Raw genomic sequence first — 19,464 nt, 5'->3', positions numbered from 1 at the left:
TATTGATTATGGTTAAGAAATAGTTTATAAGCAGACTTTCAAATAAGTGTCACCAACTCTTTTCCTTCATAAAGTATGACATGGTATCAGAGTTGATCAAAGCTAGGGTGTTGTGGGTGTGTGTGAAGCATCTTGGCAAGGCGCTTCTGTAGATAGAATCACCATGTCACAGTGTGCATATTCTCCCATCACAACACTTTAGGAGACAGATGCCAGGGAACAAATAACATTTGCACATTTTTTTTATTCATGAAAAATACCACTCTTTTAATTTTCAGTATTTTTTTTATCATTGTGCATTTTCACAGTTTTAAATATTTGTCAGTACTGTTCCATTTTCAAGTATTGAGTATCAGTGTCAATGACAAAGCAAAACAAGAAAATACTGTATTTTTGTTTCAGTGCTGTGAAATATATTAGAGCATTTTTCAGAAGACAAACCAACAAACCCAAAGAAATTAGAAATACATAGCCTATTGTGTATAATCTGCTACAGTTAGCCATAGGGCTACTCGTCTGAAAACCTAGTCAGAGGTGAAGGGAGCGAATGGTAAGATGGACAGACAAATGGAATATCCAATCAACTCTTGTTTACATGGGGTAAGCCAATAGCAAAGGATAGGAAACAATGGTGGGTGATCCTGAGAGTGAGCTTGGGCCTGTTATTGGTTGAACTAAAGCGAAATCTTTTCTGCTGGTCTATGAAGAGTTGCTGGACTGTTTACAGGACTCTTTTACATAAATATCCATAGAAAAGGTGGTAGCCCTCAACTAGGAGTTGTGGGTTTAGGAAAGGAAGGCTCTACCCAGTGGCACAACCCCAGAAGGAGAAAAATGAAGTCCATGAATTCCACTCGTTCAATGATGGCATCGTAATCTCATAAGAACGTTTACGTAAATGTCAATTTTTAAAAACAGAACTCAGTTAGAGGCGTGTTTCCAGGAAGCACTTGTACATTATGAGATGGCCTCATCAGTAGCAAAAACACGGTCAGAATCAGAGACACATTGAGGCAATCGTCTCCTCTGGGACCTCCCTCTCGTATGTGTGTTTTGCTGGGGGCCACGTGCTCTGCCAATAAGTGCTGTTCACACTCGGTCCCAGTGTGATGTTGTGACGATCCGATAGGATGCAAGGAGAGACCGTCCCCGGGGGCCTCTGTCCCTGCTGTCTTATGACAACTGTGTGTGTGCCCCACCCCTTCTAACACTGACCTTTGCCCTCTAGCCCTAAGAGCCCATCATATATCACTCCAGCCACCCTTGGCACAGCCCAACACAGTGCATCTGAAGGGGGCTCAGTATTTCACAGCAGATATAATAATGGCAGCACTTCCCCCCCCCCACCAGTCCCCTCCTCCCTCCTCCTTCAGCCCAGATGATTGAGTCCAGAGCAGCGGCTATCTCACATAGCTGACACGGGGCAACGAGGGCCATCTGATTAGGCTATTATGCGGGTCCAAAATGTAATTATAACAAGGGAGAGCTGCAGTATACGTACTGTATCATAGCTATCATACTGAAGATCTCATTTGGCGAGGCTATCAGTCTATCTGGTTTCCTAACCCTGTCTCTTTTTTAATTATGTTCAGCTGCTACACACTTGGCTGCTCTGTCTTTTCTCATCAGGCAAAGATGTCAAATTAAGGTTGATATTTGGTTGAGACGTCAACAGATTTGAGTAATTTTAAATAAACCAAACCACGAGGTAGGCTAAAATAACAAAGGAAACAATTATGACTCAACACATTTTTGGCCAGTTGTTGGTGGCATTTGATGGTAATATTACTCTACCAAGAAAGCGTTGCCTCCAAAAAATATCAAACCAAAATGGCATAACATCTATACTAAAACAATACCATCAGTGACAAAAGTGGAGATGCTGTTTTCTCAACCACTTCAAAATGACAGCTTGACCCCAGTGTTACAAAACACAAACATCGGTCCCTGTTCCTTTTTTTTTAGCTCGTTGTTGTCGTTGATGATGTTATAAGGAGATAAAAAAGCCTGATGCCAAATTCTGCCCCACAGTCGTCCCTCTACCACACCCCCCCCCCCCCCTGCCTCCTCCATGAGAGAGATTTCAGCCCGGGGTAAAGCCGCCCTTCCCACAGATAAATGAATGACTAGACATTGTCCCGTTTATGGAGGTATTTAGCTAGCCGGGGCTCTGTGCGTTATCCCTGCGAGAGGAGGGAAAAAACACCACATTTCTACAGCGGGCTACAACTGTCAGTGGCTACCCCTCAAGTGGGTCATCTATATGCCAGGCTGAGCCTCGCTTTTCTACTACTGCCTGCCCTTCCTCCACACAAGGAAGACAGAGGGCAGGGTGAAGAGAGGAGGGATGGAGGAAATAGAGAGATGGATCGAGGGGAGCAGAGAGAGGAAAAAGTGGAGACGGTGAATGGGGACGAACATCAGAAGTGGAGAGAGAGAGGGTGAGGGGAGCGGGGGGGGGACAAGGAGAGAGAATAGAGAGGGAGGGCAGTGGGCTACATCCAGTTAACCTCTGCAGAGCCACCCCACACACAGGGACCGTAAAGCCAAGATTATTTATCTCCAATAGCATTGCATGGAGGATTGCTGTCTTATTGCCCCGGGATTTGAAACACAGTCATTTCCCCTGGCTACTGCTTGCCGTGATTGCTTATTAATACCAATATTGATTAGGTGCTAGCATGCCCCTCTCTTCTGACAGCTGTAGAGAAGAGAGAAGAAAGGCAGAGGGATGGATGGATGGGGCGAGGGAGGTGTGTGTGACAAACACTTTACAGTGGCAGGGGCCCTGAGATGGAGGGAGTGGTGATAAATCAAATAAAAGATAACATGATGAAAGACAGTATTCTCTCTGTAAAGGGAGTTTGTTGACAACCCTTGCTGTCTATCTGAATGTCAGCTGAATGTCACTCTCAATGGGTTTGAATGTTGTCAGAAAACCTTTTACACTGCCAAACATAACATGTGCGTTTGCATTGATGAGATGAGCAAACTGGCATTGTGAAAGGGTTTGTTTGAATGATTTGTCTGTATGTTCTGTGGGAGTAAAGAGTTCTAGCAGTATTAGGACCAAATTTGGTTCCCTGTAACCCCATAAATAATGCTAATTTAACCATTCTCCTATTTGTTTCAAATGCTATTTGTCCTGCTACAGTGGTAAATATTTCTACAAAAATTACAATTGCTGAATGTCATTACACTTTTTGGTGTTTTGTAACAGATGCCTCTTTCCATATATCAAATGGGTGCACATGTTTGGGATGCTGGAATTATTTTGGTGTGGACGAACATGTGCAGGTAGCCTACTTTTTGAAGAGATTTGTTTGACAATCAGATGAAACCATCGTGACTGGTTGTGTACATAGCACATTAAAAGGTAATATATTTAAACTGTTAAATGACATGTGCTTACTATTAGGCCCATAAAAACATGTCACTGTATAATTTGCACTCTGTTGCCACTATTCCGTTCCTAAACCCACAAACAACAGCACCGACAATCTGGATGGAAGAAGAGACAAGACATGTGAAGGAATATTGCATTGCACATGATTAAAGGCTAAAAGTTAAAAGCGATGTAAACTTAAGGCAGCATGGATTGAACGTCTCGCATGTTTAAAAAAGTACTAAAACTACATGTCTCCCCGATGTGGTTCGTATTCACTATCCCTCATGTAGAGCACAGAATAGTGCTTATTCACAAAAAGTGAACTCTCTCCAAGACCATAAATAAAAACACAACTTTGTGCATGTACCATGTACATAAACACGAACATAAATACTATGTTATTTTTTCAACCCACACACACTCCCCAACCCTCCCAAATTACAATCCCCAAAATGCAACAAAAAACGCAAAGTTTCTGTGGGTATTTTTTTGCAATTACTTCATCTAGCACAGTGAAACCCGACCCAGATTGAAGGTAGAATGGTTGCAGTTTGTTCATTCCTGTTTTAAAGTCCGCTCCAGCTCCCACTTATAGGCAACGGGTGTCCTCTTTCTCCAAGCTGCTCTTGTCCTTGTTTCACTTTCTCTCCCTCTCTCGCTCAATTCTTACAAAAAGCGAGAGAAGAGATAGGAAACGTAGAGGCAAATAGAGGCAAGGAGCTTGAGGGAAGGTTAAAAGGAGAAGAAAGGAAAAGGAAATTAGATAAAAAGAGAAGAAAGGAAAAGTGAGGTGAAGGTAGAGGAGTGGGAGAAGAGAAAGAGCGTTTAACCTCCAGAGGTCAGTCAGTATTTGGGCGGGATGACCACGACGGCTTCCCCGGTCTTTGGCCGCCACATGAGCACTTGAGCGTCGTTGGCATTGGGCTTGACCATGGCGTTGGGGGGGATGGGTTCGTTCTTGCCCAGGATGTGGGGCTGCTCCTGGGCCACGGGCTCACGCAGCGTGGCCCTCTGGCCCAAAGGCTTGTCCGGGTCCACCTCCATGTGGAGCTGCATCCTCCAGCGGATGGTCTGCAGCACCAGGGTCTCGGTCTGGTTGATGGCCACCAGCCAGGTGGTGAAGCTCTGGTCGCGGCGGATGCTGCTGAGCTGCGGCATGTTGCTGTCGCTCACAGGAACTCCCCACGTAACGCTGGGGTAGAAGTTGTCGTTCATGCTGACCGTAAACTTGGTGTCCTTCTTGGTAGGGCCCACAATGGTGCACGTTTCCGTGGTGTTGCCATACCAAGGATAGTTGACGCCATCCGAGTCGCTGATGGCCTGGATCTTGCCATCCCGCAGGTCAGGGAGTTCCCAGCTCGACCTGGAAGTGGAAAAGCAGGTAGTTAGATTTAACCCAGAAAGTTAAAAAACAGAGTGAGGTTTAAAGTTCACGACAAAATCAAAGATAGTGCCAATCACTCACATTCATATGGGATTGAAGTATCCTTGTGTGTATATATAGCTAAATCTACACAACAGATGGTGTGAACTGTCAACGGAACTCGATTTAGAGCACTTTTTTGATGTGAATTTTGGAAAAACTATTCCTTTAAACCTGGAAGTGGAAACAAGAAGGGGAGACTTGTTTTACACGTGGGAATCTCTCTGCATTTGGTTGCTGCTTTCCTGACAACTTCTTTGAGAGATGTGTCAATCGTAATAGGCTCTTACCCACTGTTAAATAATGGCTGAAGGATAAAAGTGGAGGAGACTATCTCCCTGAGAGGCTCAAACAGCCTGGCTGAGTGGGTTTGTTATTGAGAAGCAGGGCAGCACAATCACAGCACATCCCAGGTTCCCATTGTTAACAGCCTCCCCGCCTGTCTAACCCACTCCTGTGTAGTAAGTCACTGTAGATGCATGTCAATGATCTCAAATGGCTTCCTTTTCTCATTTCTCACTGACCAATGATCTGTCAACACAGGATAGGTGAAAGCAATATGTCCTAAGCCTATCGGGATTGCTTTGCCTCGTCCACCCTTAATTCAGATCTGAGTGAATTAAGTGAAGGTGAATTTTGTAGTATTGAGACGTAGCGGGTGACATTGTGGGACAGAGGCACCTCATAAACAATCCTGTCCGCCCCCTCGGCAGGAAGAAAATTACCTTTCTCCCAGAAGTGGAGGATCAGCAGAACTGCTGTAGATAATAGTGTGATTAGTCAAGTGACAGGTCTGCATGGACATTGGTTCAGTTTCTGTATAAGCACTTTGTGACAACTGCTGACGTAAAAAGGGCTTTATAAATCAATTTGATTCATTGATTTATTCAAAGAGGTTCTAGATTGTGATCTTTAGGCAAGCCTGTGTGTGTGTGTGTGTGTGTGTGTGTGTGTGTGTGTGTGTGTGTGTGTGTGTGTGTGTGTGTGTGTGTGTGTGTGTGTGTGTGTGTGTGTGTGTGTGTGTGTGTGTGTGTGTGTGTGTGTGTGTGTGTGTGTGTGTGTGTGTGTGTGTGTGTGTGTGTGTGTGTGTGCGTGCGTGTCTGTCTGTTATCCATGTCCGTTTTCCATGTCCATTCTTGTCGCTACAAATCACTATCCTCTCTATCGATCTGGCTCTAAAACAACTTGAGCAATCTTTACATCTATAAATATATCTCTGACAGATGGTTCTCAATCACTTCCTGTTGAATCTGCAGACGTGTTGCTGTGCGTTTTGTTGCTTTTGTTGCTGTGCGATTTGCTGCGAACTTTACTTTACTTTGCTAGCTGACAACTTTACGTTTTTTGTTTTGTTTCTGTTTTTAATTACCGTTTATATTTTTAGTTTTTCCATCGCAACTTTTTTCCCTCATTCAACCTTTTCACTCCGGACGCTTTATCTGGACATGGTTCGTCAACACCTTCAACAGCCGAAGCTAAGTAGTAACATTAACATGATGTCTTCTAATTGCAGTCGCTGTACTCATAATATACAGGAGAACGATCGCCTTACGGCGAAAATAGCTGTGCTGCAAGCCCAGCTTCAGACGCAATCGTTAGGCAAGGGTATTTTCAGTGTAGGAAAGGAAGAAACAGCGTCTGTGCCACCAGTAAGTACAGATAGTAACGTTAGTATAAATCCCCCCGCACAGTCCCCGCAGCCGGACAACTTTCTCATGGCTTCTGGAGGGAAATGCTGTTGGAATGCTCAACCGGTGTCGCTCATTCAGCCGACAGAAACTTTCAACCGGTTTTCCCCATTATGTAGCGAGTCGGAGTCTGAGTCTGAGTCTTCTCTTGTCTCTACTCCTCCCGTTACGGGGTCTGAGACGCCGAAGGCTCCCACCGTTAGCTCTGACAAATTGAAAACCCTAGTCATTGGCGACTCCATTACCCGCAGTATTAGACTTAAAACGAATCACCCAGCGATCATACACTGTTTACCAGGGGGCAGGGCTACCGACGTTAAGGCTAATCTTAAGATGGTGCTGGCTAAAGCTAAATCTGGCGAGTGTAGAGAGTATAGAGATATTGTTATCCACGTCGGCACCAACGATGTTAGGATGAAACAGTCAGAGGTCACCAAGTGCAACATAGCTTCAGCGTGTAAATCAGCTAGAAAGATGTGTCGGCATCGAGTAATTGTCTCTGGCCCCCTCCCAGTTAGGGGGAGTGACGAGCTCTACAGCAGAGTCTCAGCACTCAATCGCTGGTTGAAAACTGTTTTCTGCCCCTCCCAAAAGATAGAGTTTGTAGATAATTGGCCCTCTTTCTGGGACTCACCCACAAACAGGACCAAGCCTGACCTGCTAAGGAGTGACGGACTCCATCCTACCTGGAGGGGTGCTCTCATCTTATCTACCAACATAGATAGGGCTCTAACTCCTTTAGCCCCACAATGAAATAGGGTGCAGGCCAGGCAGCAGGCTGTTAGCCAACCTGCCAGCTTAGTGGAGTCTGCCAATAGCACAGTCAGTGTAGTCAGCTCAGCCATACCCATTGAGACTGTGTCTGTGCCTCGACCTAGGTTGGGCAAAACTAAACATGGCGGTGTTCGCCTTAGCAATCTTATTAGGATAAAGACCTCCTCCATTCCTGCCATTATTGAAAGAGATCGTGATACCTCACATCTCAAAATAGGGTTACTTAATGTTAGATCCCTCACTTCAAAGGCAGTCATAGTCAATGAACTAATCACTGATCATAATCTTGATGTGATTGGCCTGACTGAAACATGGCTTAAGCCTGATGAATTTACTGTGTTAAATGAGGCCTCACCTCCTGGTTACACTAGTGACCATATCCCCCGTGCATCCCGCAAAGGCGGAGGTGTTGCTAACATCTACAATAGCAAATTTCAATTTACAAAAAAAAAATGGCGTTTTCGTCTTTTGAGCTTCTAGTCATGAAATCTATGCAGCCTACTCAATCACTTTTTATAGCTACTGTTTACAGGCCTCCTGGGCCATATACAGCGTTCCTCTCTGAGTTTCCTGAATTCCTATCAGACCTTGTAGTCATAGCAGATCATATTCTAATTTTTGGTGATTTTAATATTCACATGGAGAAGTCCACAGACCCACTCCAAAAGTCTTTCGGAGCCATCATCGACTCAGTGGGTTTTGTCCAACATGTCTCTGGACCTACTCACTGCCACAGTCATACTCTGGACCTAGTTTTGTCCCATGGAATAAATGTTGTAGATCTTAATGTTTTTCCACATAATCCTGGACTATCGGACCACCATTTTATTACGTTTGCAATCGCAACAAATAATCTGCTCAGACCCCAACCAAGGAGCATCAAAAGTCGTGCTATAAATTCTCAGACAACACAAAAATTCCTTGATGCCCTTCCAGACTCCTTCTGCCTACCCAAGGACGTCAGAGGACAAAAATCAGTTAACCACTTAACTGAGGAACTCAATTTAACCTTGCGCAATACCCTAGATGCAGTTGCACCCCTAAAAACGAAAAACATTTATCATAAGAAACTAGCTCCCTGGTATACAGAAAATACCCGAGCTTTGAAGCAAGCTTCCAGGAAATTGGAACGGAAATGGCGCCACACAAAACTGGAAGTCTTCCGACTAGCTTGGAAAGACAGTACCGTGCAGTACCGAAGAGCCCTCACTGCTGCTCGATCATCCTACTTTTCCAACTTAATCGAGGAAAATAAGAACAATCCAAAATTTCTTTTTGATACTGTTGCAAAGCTAACTAAAAAGCAGCATTCCCCAAGAGAGGATGGCTTTCACTTCAGCAGTAATAAATTCATGAACTTCTTTGAGGAAAAGATCATGACCATTAGAAAGCAAATTACGGACTCCTCTTTGAATCTGCGTATTCCTCCAGGGCTTAGCTGTCCTGGATCTGCACAGCTCTGCGAGGGCCTGGGATCGGGAGAGACACTTAAGTGTTTTAGTACTATATCTCTTGACACAATGATGAAAATAATCATGGCCTCTAAACCTTCAAGCTGCATACTGGATCCTATTCCTACTAAACTGCTGAAGGAGCTGCTTCCTGTGCTTGGCCCTCCTATGTTGAACATAATAAACAGCTCTCTATCCACCGGATGTGTACCAAACTCACTAAAAGTGGCAGTGATAAAGCCTCTCTTGAAAAAGCCAAACCTTGACCCGGAAAATATAAAAAACTATCGGCCTATATCGAATCTTCCATTCCTCTCAAAAATTTTAGAAAAAGCTGTTGCGCAGCAACTCACTGCCTTTCTGAAGACAAACAATGTATACGAAATGCTTCAGTCTGGTTTTAGACCCCATCATAGCACTGAGACTGCACTTGTGAAGGTGGTAAATGACCTTTTAATGGCGTCAGACCGAGGCTCTGCATCTGTCCTCGTGCTACTAGACCTTAGTGCTGCCTTTGACACCATCGATCACCACATTCTTTTGGAGAGACTGGAAACCCAAATTGGTCTACACGGACAAGTTCTGGCCTGGTTTAGATCTTACCTGTCGGAAAGATATCAGTTTGTCTCTGTGAATGGTCTGTCCTCTGACAAATCAACTGTACATTTCGGTGTTCCTCAAGGTTCCGTTTTAGGACCACTATTGTTTTCACTATATATTTTACCTCTTGGGGATGTTATTCGAAAACGTAATGTTAACTTTCACTGCTATGCGGATGACACACAGCTGTACATTTCAATGAAACATGGTGAAGCCCCAAAATTGCCCTCGCTAGAAGCCTGTGTTTCAGACATAAGGAAGTGGATGGCTGAAAACTTTCTACTTTTAAACTCGGACAAAACAGAGATGCTTGTTCTAGGTCCCAAGAAACAAAGAGATCTTCTGTTAAATCTGACAATTCATCTTGATGGTTGTAAAGTCGTCTCAAATAAAACTGTGAAGGACCTCGGTGTTACTCTTGACCCTGATCTCTCTTTTGACGAACATATCAAGACTGTTTCAAGGACAGCTTTTTTCCATCTACGTAACATTGCAAAAATCAGAAATTTTCTGTCCAAAAATGATGCAGAAAAATTAATCCATGCATTTGTTACTTCTAGGTTAGACTACTGCAATGCTCTACTTTCCGGCTACCCGGATAAAGCACTAAATAAACTTCAGTTAGTGCTAAATACGGCTGCTAGAATCCTGACTAGAACCAAGAAATTTGATCATATTACTCCAGTGCTAGCTTCCCTACAAGGTGAACGGAAAGGCTCTGGAGCAACGAACCGCCCTTGCTGTCTCTCCAGGGCCGGTTCCCCTCTCTCCACTGGGATTCTCTGCCTCTAACCCTGTTACTGGGGCTGAGTCACTGGCTTGCTGGTGCTCTTTCATGCCGTCCCTAGGAGGGGTGCGTCACTTGAGTGGGTTGAGTTACTGACGTGAACTTCCTGTCTGGGTTGGCGCCCCCCCTTGGTTGTGCTGTGGTGGAGACCTTTGTGGGCTATACTCGGCCTTGTCTCAGGATTGTAAGTTGGTGGTTGAGGATATCCCTCTAGTGGTGTGGGGGCTGTGCTTTGGCAGAGTGGGTGGGGTTATATCCTTCCTGCTTGGCCCTGTCCGGGGGTTTCTTCGGATGGGGCCACAGTGTCTCCTGACCGCTCCTGTCTCAGCCTCCAGTATTTATGCTGCAGTAGTTTATGTGTCGGGGGGCTAGGGTCAGTTGGTTATACCTGGAATACTTCTCCTGTCTTATCCAGTGTCCTGTGTGAATTTAAGTATGCTCTCTCTAATTCTCTCGTTCTCTCTTTCTCTCTGAGAACCTGAGCCCTAGGACCATACGTCAGGACTACCGGGCATGCTGACACCTTGCTGTCCCCAGTCCGCCCGGCCTTGCTGCTATTCCAGTTTCAACTGTTTCTGCCTGCGGTTACGAAACCCCTACCTGTTCCAGACCTGCTGTTTTCAACTCTTAATGATCGGCTATGAAAAGCCAACTGAGATTTATTCCTGATTATTATTTGACCATGCTTGTCATTTATGAACATTTTGAAAATCTTGGCTCTCTCTAATTTTCTCCTTCTCTCTTTCTCTCGGAGGACCTGAGCCCTAGGACCATACGTCGGGACTACCGGCCGTGGTGACTCCTTGCTGCCCCCAGTCCGCCTGGCCTTGCTGCTATTCCAGTTTCAACTCTTCTGCCTGCGGTTATGGAACCCCTACCTGTCCCAGACCTGCTGTTTTCAACTCTTAATGATCGGCTATGAAAAGCCAACTGAGATTTATTCCTGATTATTATTTGACCATGCTTGTCATTTATGAACATTTTGAAAATCTTGGCTCTCTCTAATTTTCTCCTTCTCTCTTTCTTTCTCTCGGAGGACCTGGGCCCTAGGACCATGCGTCGGGACTGCCGCCCGTGGTGACTCCTTGCTGTCCCCAGTCCGCCTGGCCTTGCTGCTATTCCAGTTTCAGCTGTTCTGCCTGCGGTTATGGAACACCCACCTGTCCCAGACCTGTTGTTTTTCAACTCTTAATGATCAGCTATGAAAAGCCAACTGAAAATTATTCATGATTATTATTTGACCATGCTTGTCACTTATGAACATTTTTGAACATCTTGGCATAGTTCTGTTATAATCTCCACCCGGCACAGCCAGAAGAGGACTGGCCACCCCTCATAGCCTGGTTCCTCTCTAGGTTTCTTCCTAGGTTTTGGCCTTTCTAGGGAGTTTTTCCTAGCCACCGTGCTTCTACACCTGCATTCTAGCTGTTTGGGGTTTTAGGCTGGGTTTCTGTACAGCACTTCGAGATATTATCTGATGTACGAAGGGCTATATAAAATAAAATTGATTGATTGATTGATTGACAGGAGCCAAATTGTAACATCAATTTCACTGTGAAGGGCCAACAACTACAGACAATGGCCAACAAAGCACTCCCCGTATTTTTATCTGGATAACACATGGTTTCATGAGAGCAGAACATGCCCCAGAGCAAGAACATTTGGCCTTTTCTTTCTCCCTCTATTGGAGGCCTAACGATACTACAGGATCTACCTACTCTTTATAGATGGTATTTTATTATAGTACTATACTTTTTTCAGTACTGTATTCAAAACCATGGGAGGTGCTCTATTGAAATAGATACTAGGAAGAACTCAACAGACGTGTATTTGTGCCATCTGAGGTGATAGCTGCTCAGAGAGAAGGATCTGTTAATACCAGTTCATCTCTCTCTCGCTCTCTCTCGCTCACTACCCTCTCTATTCTCTTTTCATATTATGTTTTGTTTGCAGAGCCGAGATACGTCTCTCTAATCTTCACACAGCATCATTTTTTTTTATTTTTTTTCCCCCCCATTCAGTGGTTCTTTAGGACCAGTGTGAGGGATTAACACACAGACACACACACAAACACACACACAAACAAACAAACACACATCTCAGAGCAGCTATCACCTCATATGGCACAAATACTGCACACATCCTCTATTCTGGGCAGATCAATGGCCAAAGTAAATGTGCCTCTCCTATTTCATCTAAGCGACACATTTCAGCTGGTTTGGGGTTCAAAAGAAGAATGCCCCAGTAGTCTGATTTGTAAGAGGGCACAACAAAACCTATTCCCCCTCAGGAGACTGAAAATATTTGGCATGGGTGCTCAGATCCTCAAAAGGTTCTACAGCTGCACAATAAAGAGCATCCTGACTGGTTGCATCACTGCATGGTATGGTAACTGCTCGGCCTCCAACCGCAAGGCACTACAGAGGGTAGTGCGAACGGCCCAGTACATCACTGGGGCCAAGCTTCCTGCCATCCAGGACCTCTACACCAGGCGGTGTCAGAAGAAGGCCCTGAAAATTATCAAAGACTCCAGCCACCCTAGTCCTAGACTGTTCTCTCTGCTACCACATGGCAAGCGGTACCGGAGCGCCAAGTCTAGGTCCAAGGGGCTTCTAAACAGCTTATACCCCCAGCCATAAGACTTAAGACATAACATCTAATCAAATGGCTACACAGACTATTTGCATTGCCCCCCCCCCCTTTACACCACTGCTACATCTATGCATAGTCAATTTAATAACTCTACCTACATAACCACCTAAAATTTGTTCACCATCTACAGTTGAAGTCGGAAGTTTACATACACCTTAGCCAAATACATTTAAACTCAGTTTTTCACAATTCCGGACATTACCACTTTATTTTAAAGAATGTGAAATGTCAGAATAATAGTTGAGAGAATGATTTATTTCAGCTTTTATTTCTTTCATCACATTCCCAGTGGGTCAGAAGTTTACATACACTCAATTAGTATTTCGTAGCATTGCCTTTAAATTGTTTAACTTGGGTCAAACGTTTCAGGTAGCCTTCCACAATAAGTTGGGTGAATTTTGGCCCATTCCTCCTGACAGAGCTGGTGTAACTGAGTCAGGTTTGTCGGCCTCCTTGCTTGCACATGCTTTTTCAGTTCTGCCCACAAATGTTCTATAGGATTGAGGTCAGGGCTTTGTTATGGCCACTCCAATACCTAGACTTTGTTGTCCTTAAGCCATTTTGCCACAACTTTGGAAGGATGCTTGGGGTCATTGTCCATTTGGAAGACCCTTTTGCGACCAAGCTTTAACTTTCTGACTGATGTCTTGAGATGTTGCTTCCATATATCCACCAAATTTTCCTACCTCATGATGCCATCTATTTTGTGAAGTCACTCCTGCAGCAAAGCACCCCACAACATGATGCTGCCATCCCCGTGCTTCACGGTTGGGATGATGTTCTTCGGCTTGCAAGCCTTCCCCTTTTTCCTCCAAACAGAACGATCCCTCCTGCAGCAAAGCACCCCACAACATGATGCTGCCACCCCCGTGCTTCATGGTTGGGATGATGTTCTTCGGCTTGCAAGCCTCCCCCTTTTTCCTCCAAACATAACGATGGTCATTATGGCCAAACAGTTCTATTTTTGTTTCATCAGACCAGAGGACATTTCTCCAAAAAGTATGATCTTTGTCTCCATGTGCAGTTGCAAACCGTAGTCTGGCTTTTTTATTGCGGTTTTGGAGCAGTGGCTTCTTCCTTGCTGAGCGGCCTTTCAGGTTATGTCGATATAGCACTCGTTTTACTGTGGATATAGATACTTTTGTACCTGTTTCCTCCAACATCTTCACAAGGCCCTTTTTTCGCACCACAGTACATTCATCTCGAGGAGACAGAACGTGTCTCCTTCCTGAGCGCTATGATGGCTGTGTGGTCCCATGGTGTTTGTACTTGAGTACTAGTGTTTGTACAGATGAACGTGGTACCTTCAGGCATTTGGAAATTGCTCCCAAGGATGAACCAGACTTGTTTTTCTGAGGTCTTGGCTGATTTCCTATGATTTCCCCATGATGTCAAGCAAAGATGCACTGAGTTTGAAGGTAGGCCTTGAAATACATCCACAGGTACACCCCCAATTGACTCAAATTATGTCAATTAGCCTATCAGAAGCTTCTAAAGCCATGACATAATTTTCTGGAATTGTCCAAGCTGTTTAAAGGCACAGTCAACTTAGTGTATGTACACTTCTGACCCACTGGAATTGTGATACAGTGAATTATAAGTGAAATATTCTGTCTGTAAACAATTGTTGGAAAAATTACTTGTGTCATGCACAAAGTAGATGTCCTAAACGACTTGCCAAAACTATAGTTTGTTAACAAGAAATGTGTGAAGTGGTTGAAAAAAGAGTTTTAATGACTCCAACCTAAGTGTATGTAAACTTCCGACTTCAACTGTACATACTACCTCAACTAACCGGTGCCCCTGCACATTGACTCTGTATCAGTACCCCCCTGTATATAGTCTCGCTATTGTTATTTTACTGCTGCTCTTTAATTACTTGTTACTTTTATCTTTTATTCTTATCCGTATTTTTTTTAAACTGCATTGTTGGTTAGGGGCTCGTAAGTAACCATTTCACTGTAAGGTCTACCTGTCGTATTCAGCGCATGTGACTACATTTGATTTGATTTTGATTTGACATAGCCAGACTAGGGCAAGGGGAGGAGGTCATGTTGGGGATTGTAGTATTGGGACAGTGTGTGTAATCTTTGACATGCAGACCCGAAACATCCCATGCTGCAACGGTTGAAGATTAACCCTCTGCATTCTGGATATACAGTGCCTTCAGAAAGAATTCACTCCCGATGGTGCAGTGGTCTAAGGCACTGCAACTCCGTGCCAGAGGCGTCACTACAGTCCCTGATTCTAATCCAGGCTGCATCACATCCGGCCGTGATTGGGAGTCCCATAGGGCGGCACACAATTGGCCCAGCGTCGTCCGGATTTGGCCGGGTTAGGCCGTCATTGTAAATAAGAATTTGTTCTTAACTGGCTTGCCTGGTTAAATAAATAAAATAAAAAATCACACACCTTGACTTTTTCCACATTCTTTTGTGTTACAGCCTAAATATAAAATGGATTAAACTGAGATGTTGTGTGTAACTGGCCTACACACAATACCCCATAATGTCATAGTGGAATTAGGTTTTTAGAAATGTTTACAAATTAATAACAAATTAACAAATGAAATGTATTGAGTCATTAAGTATTCAACTCCTTTGGTATGGCAAGCCTAAATAAGTTCAGCAGTAAAAATTTGCATAACAAGTCACATAATAAGTTGCATGGCCTCACTCTGTGTGCAATAATAGTGTTTAGCATGATTTTTGAATGACTACCTCACCTCTATTACCCACTCATACAATTGTCTGTAAGGTCCCTCTGTTGAGCAGTGAATTTCAAACATTGATTCAACAGCTGTAATCGCTGCCAAAGGTATGTACTGACTCAGGGGTGTGAATACTTATGTAAATTAGATATTTCTGTATTTAATTTTCCAAACATTTGCAAAAATGTCCAAAAACATATTTTCACTTTGTCATTATGGGGTATTGTGTGTAGATAGGTGAGGAATAAAAATAATAATCCATTTTGAATTCAGGCTGTAACACAACAAAATGTGAAATAAGTCAATAGGTATGAATACTTTCTGAAGGCACTGTACGTCAACTTATGGTCCCCTGCCACAGGATGTGGGACGAACTGAATTTGTGTAAGTCACAGACATCTGTCAATAGACAGGGGGAAGTCAATTTGAGCTAACTGCCTGAGCTCACTTTAACAAATTTTGTAATATTTGGAAAATAATGTGATTTCTCATACCATACAGTTTCTGTTGACTCCAGTAGCCTACCTAACAATGAAACCCAGCTTGAATGGATCAATTTAACAGAGTGTTTATGAAAGCCTTGGCTTTAGAGAAAATTGTGGACTCAGTCCTTGCCCACCACCGCTCTATAGAATCCAACAGTCTAAAGCGTACTGCATCTCCAAGGACACTTTCACCTCTCTATGCACCAGAGACAGTGAATTGATACACTATATATGCAAACGGACGATTTTGGGTTTGGCGGATGCCAGGAGAATGCTACCTGCCCGAATGCATAGTGCCAACAGTAAAGTTTGATGGAGGAGGAATAATGGTCTGGGGCTGTTGATTGGGACTAGGCCCCTTAGTTCTATTGAAGGGAAATCTTAACGCTACAGAATACAATGACATTCTAGACGATTCTTTCCAACTTTGTGGCAACAGTTTGTGGAAGGCTATTTCCTGTTTCAGCATGATAATGCCCCTGTGCACAAAGCGAGGTCCATACAGAAATGGTTTGCTGAGATCGGTGTGGAAGAACTTGACTGGCCTGCACAGATCCCTGACCTCAACCTCATCAAACACCTTTGGGATGAATTGGGACACTGACTGCGAGCCAGGCCTAATTGCCCAACATCAGTGCTCGACTTCACAAATGCTCTTGTGGCTAAATGGAAGCAAGCAATGTTCCAACATCAACTCAATATTAAAAAGTTGTACTTAATGTTTTGTACACTCGTGTATGCATTACATATCTATCAAAAAGGCTAAAGTTACCTATTACTATTTGAGGCTTTCAATGATATAGGGGCATAAGGTTTATCCCCATGGACATGGGATATAAAAGTGGATTTTTGTAAAGTCTTGATGGTTTGGTTTTTTCAATCTAATAATTGATTTGATTTCGCAAAAGGATGGATTTGCAATATGAATAAAAATGTGTCTTGGCTTTTCTGCCTTTCCTAATTTCCACTATATTTTCTCGAACTTTTCTCGGGAAGTCATCATGACGCAAGTGTGTTCCAGCATCGAGGTACAGTAGACCGTTGACGTTCTGAAGTTAGCCCTCCAATCTCCAAAAATATCTTGGAGGTGTCAAAGCCCAAGCGCCATTGAGAGGTGAATATGAAAAATGAAGTAGATTACGGATGGCAGGTATGGTCTGGAATTTTAATTCAGGGTTATTTATATTTGGTCTTAGTCTACTCAAATGTGATTGCATCTGCACCTGATCGGACTGTAGCCCTAAGTAACCTAGTCCATCACCTGCACCGTTGGTGAGCTTGAAGTAGGCCTACACTTACATTTCACATGGTTGTTTACGTTCCCTTGTAATGTGGGTTGAGTTTAGGTTGATACTCACATCCCTTTGGTTCCATATTTGTTGTAGAACTCCATGTGGTTGCATGCTTGAATCCAGCCAACAGTCCACGTCTCTTTACCGGCCACCGGCGGCACTAATACTCGAGCAGAGGCTCGGAAGTGCGGTGTTCGATAGCGCAGAACCACGTTGGATGACTCGTCGATGCTGGTTGGATTGGAGTCGATGGAGGAGTTCACCTCGAGAACGATGATACTTTCACGGAAACACTTGGGCTTACACCTGATACTCTGGATACAGCCCATTGCATTAAATAGCAACACAATCCACAAACAACGTCCTGAGATCTGGAGGAGAAGACGCATGGAAACAGCAACTAATTCACAATTGCATCCATATTTTCAATAGTTAAAAAATACAAAAAAACGAAAAAGGGTGGCACTGGCAAATGGCCACTCCACTGTTCTCCGTTGAGAATGACTAGACTATCACTTTTCTGACATGTTCATAAAAGCCATGCATTTTGCAACCAGTTCTGTATTCCAACACTATGAGGGAAAATGTATTGTTTTACTCAATAATGGTACAGTTGTGAATACATTCACAGCAGTATGCTTTCTGCTTTTCGTTAGCGATCCGCTCACATCACCAAAAAAGGGCCGATGCAACTTTCTTTTCCGCGTCTTGAAGCTTCCTCCATCAATAGAAGTGCCTATTCAGATGTCTGTGCTGTGTGATCTGTTTCACCCCCACAAGAAGCTTGAGGTCGCCCGCGATCACTGGCAACTTGCGACCATCGGAGATGTACACCAGAAAAGATTCACATTTAGGCCTACTTTGTGATCTAATAAAGCAGACGAAATAGCTAATTGTGACGCATAATTTACAAAAACTGCTAACGTAACATTTCGACGTCATATTGGCGGAGCTCAGCGCCTCTCATCTGTGAGCCTATTCATTTCCACTTTCATTATCCTCCTGAGTGTGCGTAAAATCAACTTTCCCTCGGATACGCATTCTGTTTTCCATAAGCCACCAGTTCGGTCACCGGTGAAAGGTTTATATTCCCAAAAAATGTGTTTTTGTGTGGATAAGAGGGCTGCAGCCAGCAACGGCTTGCATTGAGCAACGTCTTAATTATGTAACAATAAACGATTAACACTTAATGCCACAGTAATAAGCCCCCTTTCACTGACCCCAGTGTTACGACAATTATAACAATGTCACATCAAAAATACATTATGACTAAATGAGGTGCACATCTCATGAGGTGCATGTACATAAATAACCCATCTAGAATAAGTTGCTGACGGTCTTCACTGCAACAGACACACAGCCCGCGTGCAATCCTACAATAACTCTATGCACAGGGATTATATGAGGGATAAGAATAAATATTGCTGTCCGTACCCGAAGTCGACGAACATTTTAGACATGGTATGCAAAAGGCAATAGGGCAAGTGAAACGGTTAGCTTAAAATTAAACAATTGGACGTAGGTATCATTGCAAACGGCCTGTTGTAGCATAAACCCAATATATTCTATTAAAAAAATAGAGGTTCACCACACTTTTGGACAATGCAAGGCAAGACCGTCTTTTTGACTTGTCCCAAGACAGTTTATTGGACTGTCCTATATGCGTGCGCACGTGGTTCGAGTGGTAATTCCGTTATCTTCCCAGTTGGTTCCTTTCTCTTTTATTGTTACGATCAATTGCAAGGTCCAGTAGTGGTAACATTTCAATGTACAGTTATTTCATCGTCGGTTATTATAATGAACACCGCTTAACATTCAAAGGCAACTTTCCCCTCTCCGTTTGGATCTCTATCTTCTTGTAGATCAACTAATAAAAAAACTGTTTTAATTCTAATCATGGAATGTCCGATAACCCAACCAGGCTCCCTCCTCGATCCCTGTCCTTTGGGTATAATTTAGTCCCAATTCCAGAACAGACTGTCATTTCTCTGCGCTTGTCCCATCGCGGCCACAGCAGGTTCACCCTCCCGCATTGGTCTATTTCAGCGGCTTGAGCTGCAGCTCCTTTAAGTAGCCTACCTTTGAGACGACACTTCCCCTCACCATTGCAAGCATTCTGGGAAATGTAGTGATGGGCTTTTTTGCTATGTTTATTAAATGACACATAATTCAGGCTATAATAGGCCTACTTCCATCAGTCAAAGTGAAGTGAAT

The 19,464-nt window shown here is 43.7% G+C and overlaps 1 protein-coding gene across 1 annotated transcript; it reads right to left on the bottom strand.

Annotated features, from left to right (window-relative positions):
* Positions 1-224: 224 nt before the first annotated feature.
* Positions 225-19,273, bottom strand: LOC129864112 (protein FAM78A-like). The gene is made up of 2 exons (XM_055936717.1): positions 17,317-19,273; positions 225-4,751 (listed from the first exon to the last, which is right to left on the bottom strand). The coding sequence occupies exons 1-2, from the start codon at positions 17,637-17,639 to the stop codon at positions 4,232-4,234; spliced, it is 843 nt and encodes a 280-aa protein (XP_055792692.1). The 5' UTR covers positions 17,640-19,273; the 3' UTR covers positions 225-4,231.
* Between the last annotated feature and the right edge of the window lie 191 nt (positions 19,274-19,464).

Source organism: Salvelinus fontinalis, chromosome 10 (genome assembly GCF_029448725.1).
Source record: "Salvelinus fontinalis isolate EN_2023a chromosome 10, ASM2944872v1, whole genome shotgun sequence".
Lineage (NCBI taxonomy): Eukaryota > Metazoa > Chordata > Actinopteri > Salmoniformes > Salmonidae > Salvelinus > Salvelinus fontinalis.
This window is presented reverse-complemented; position numbering and strand designations above follow the sequence as displayed.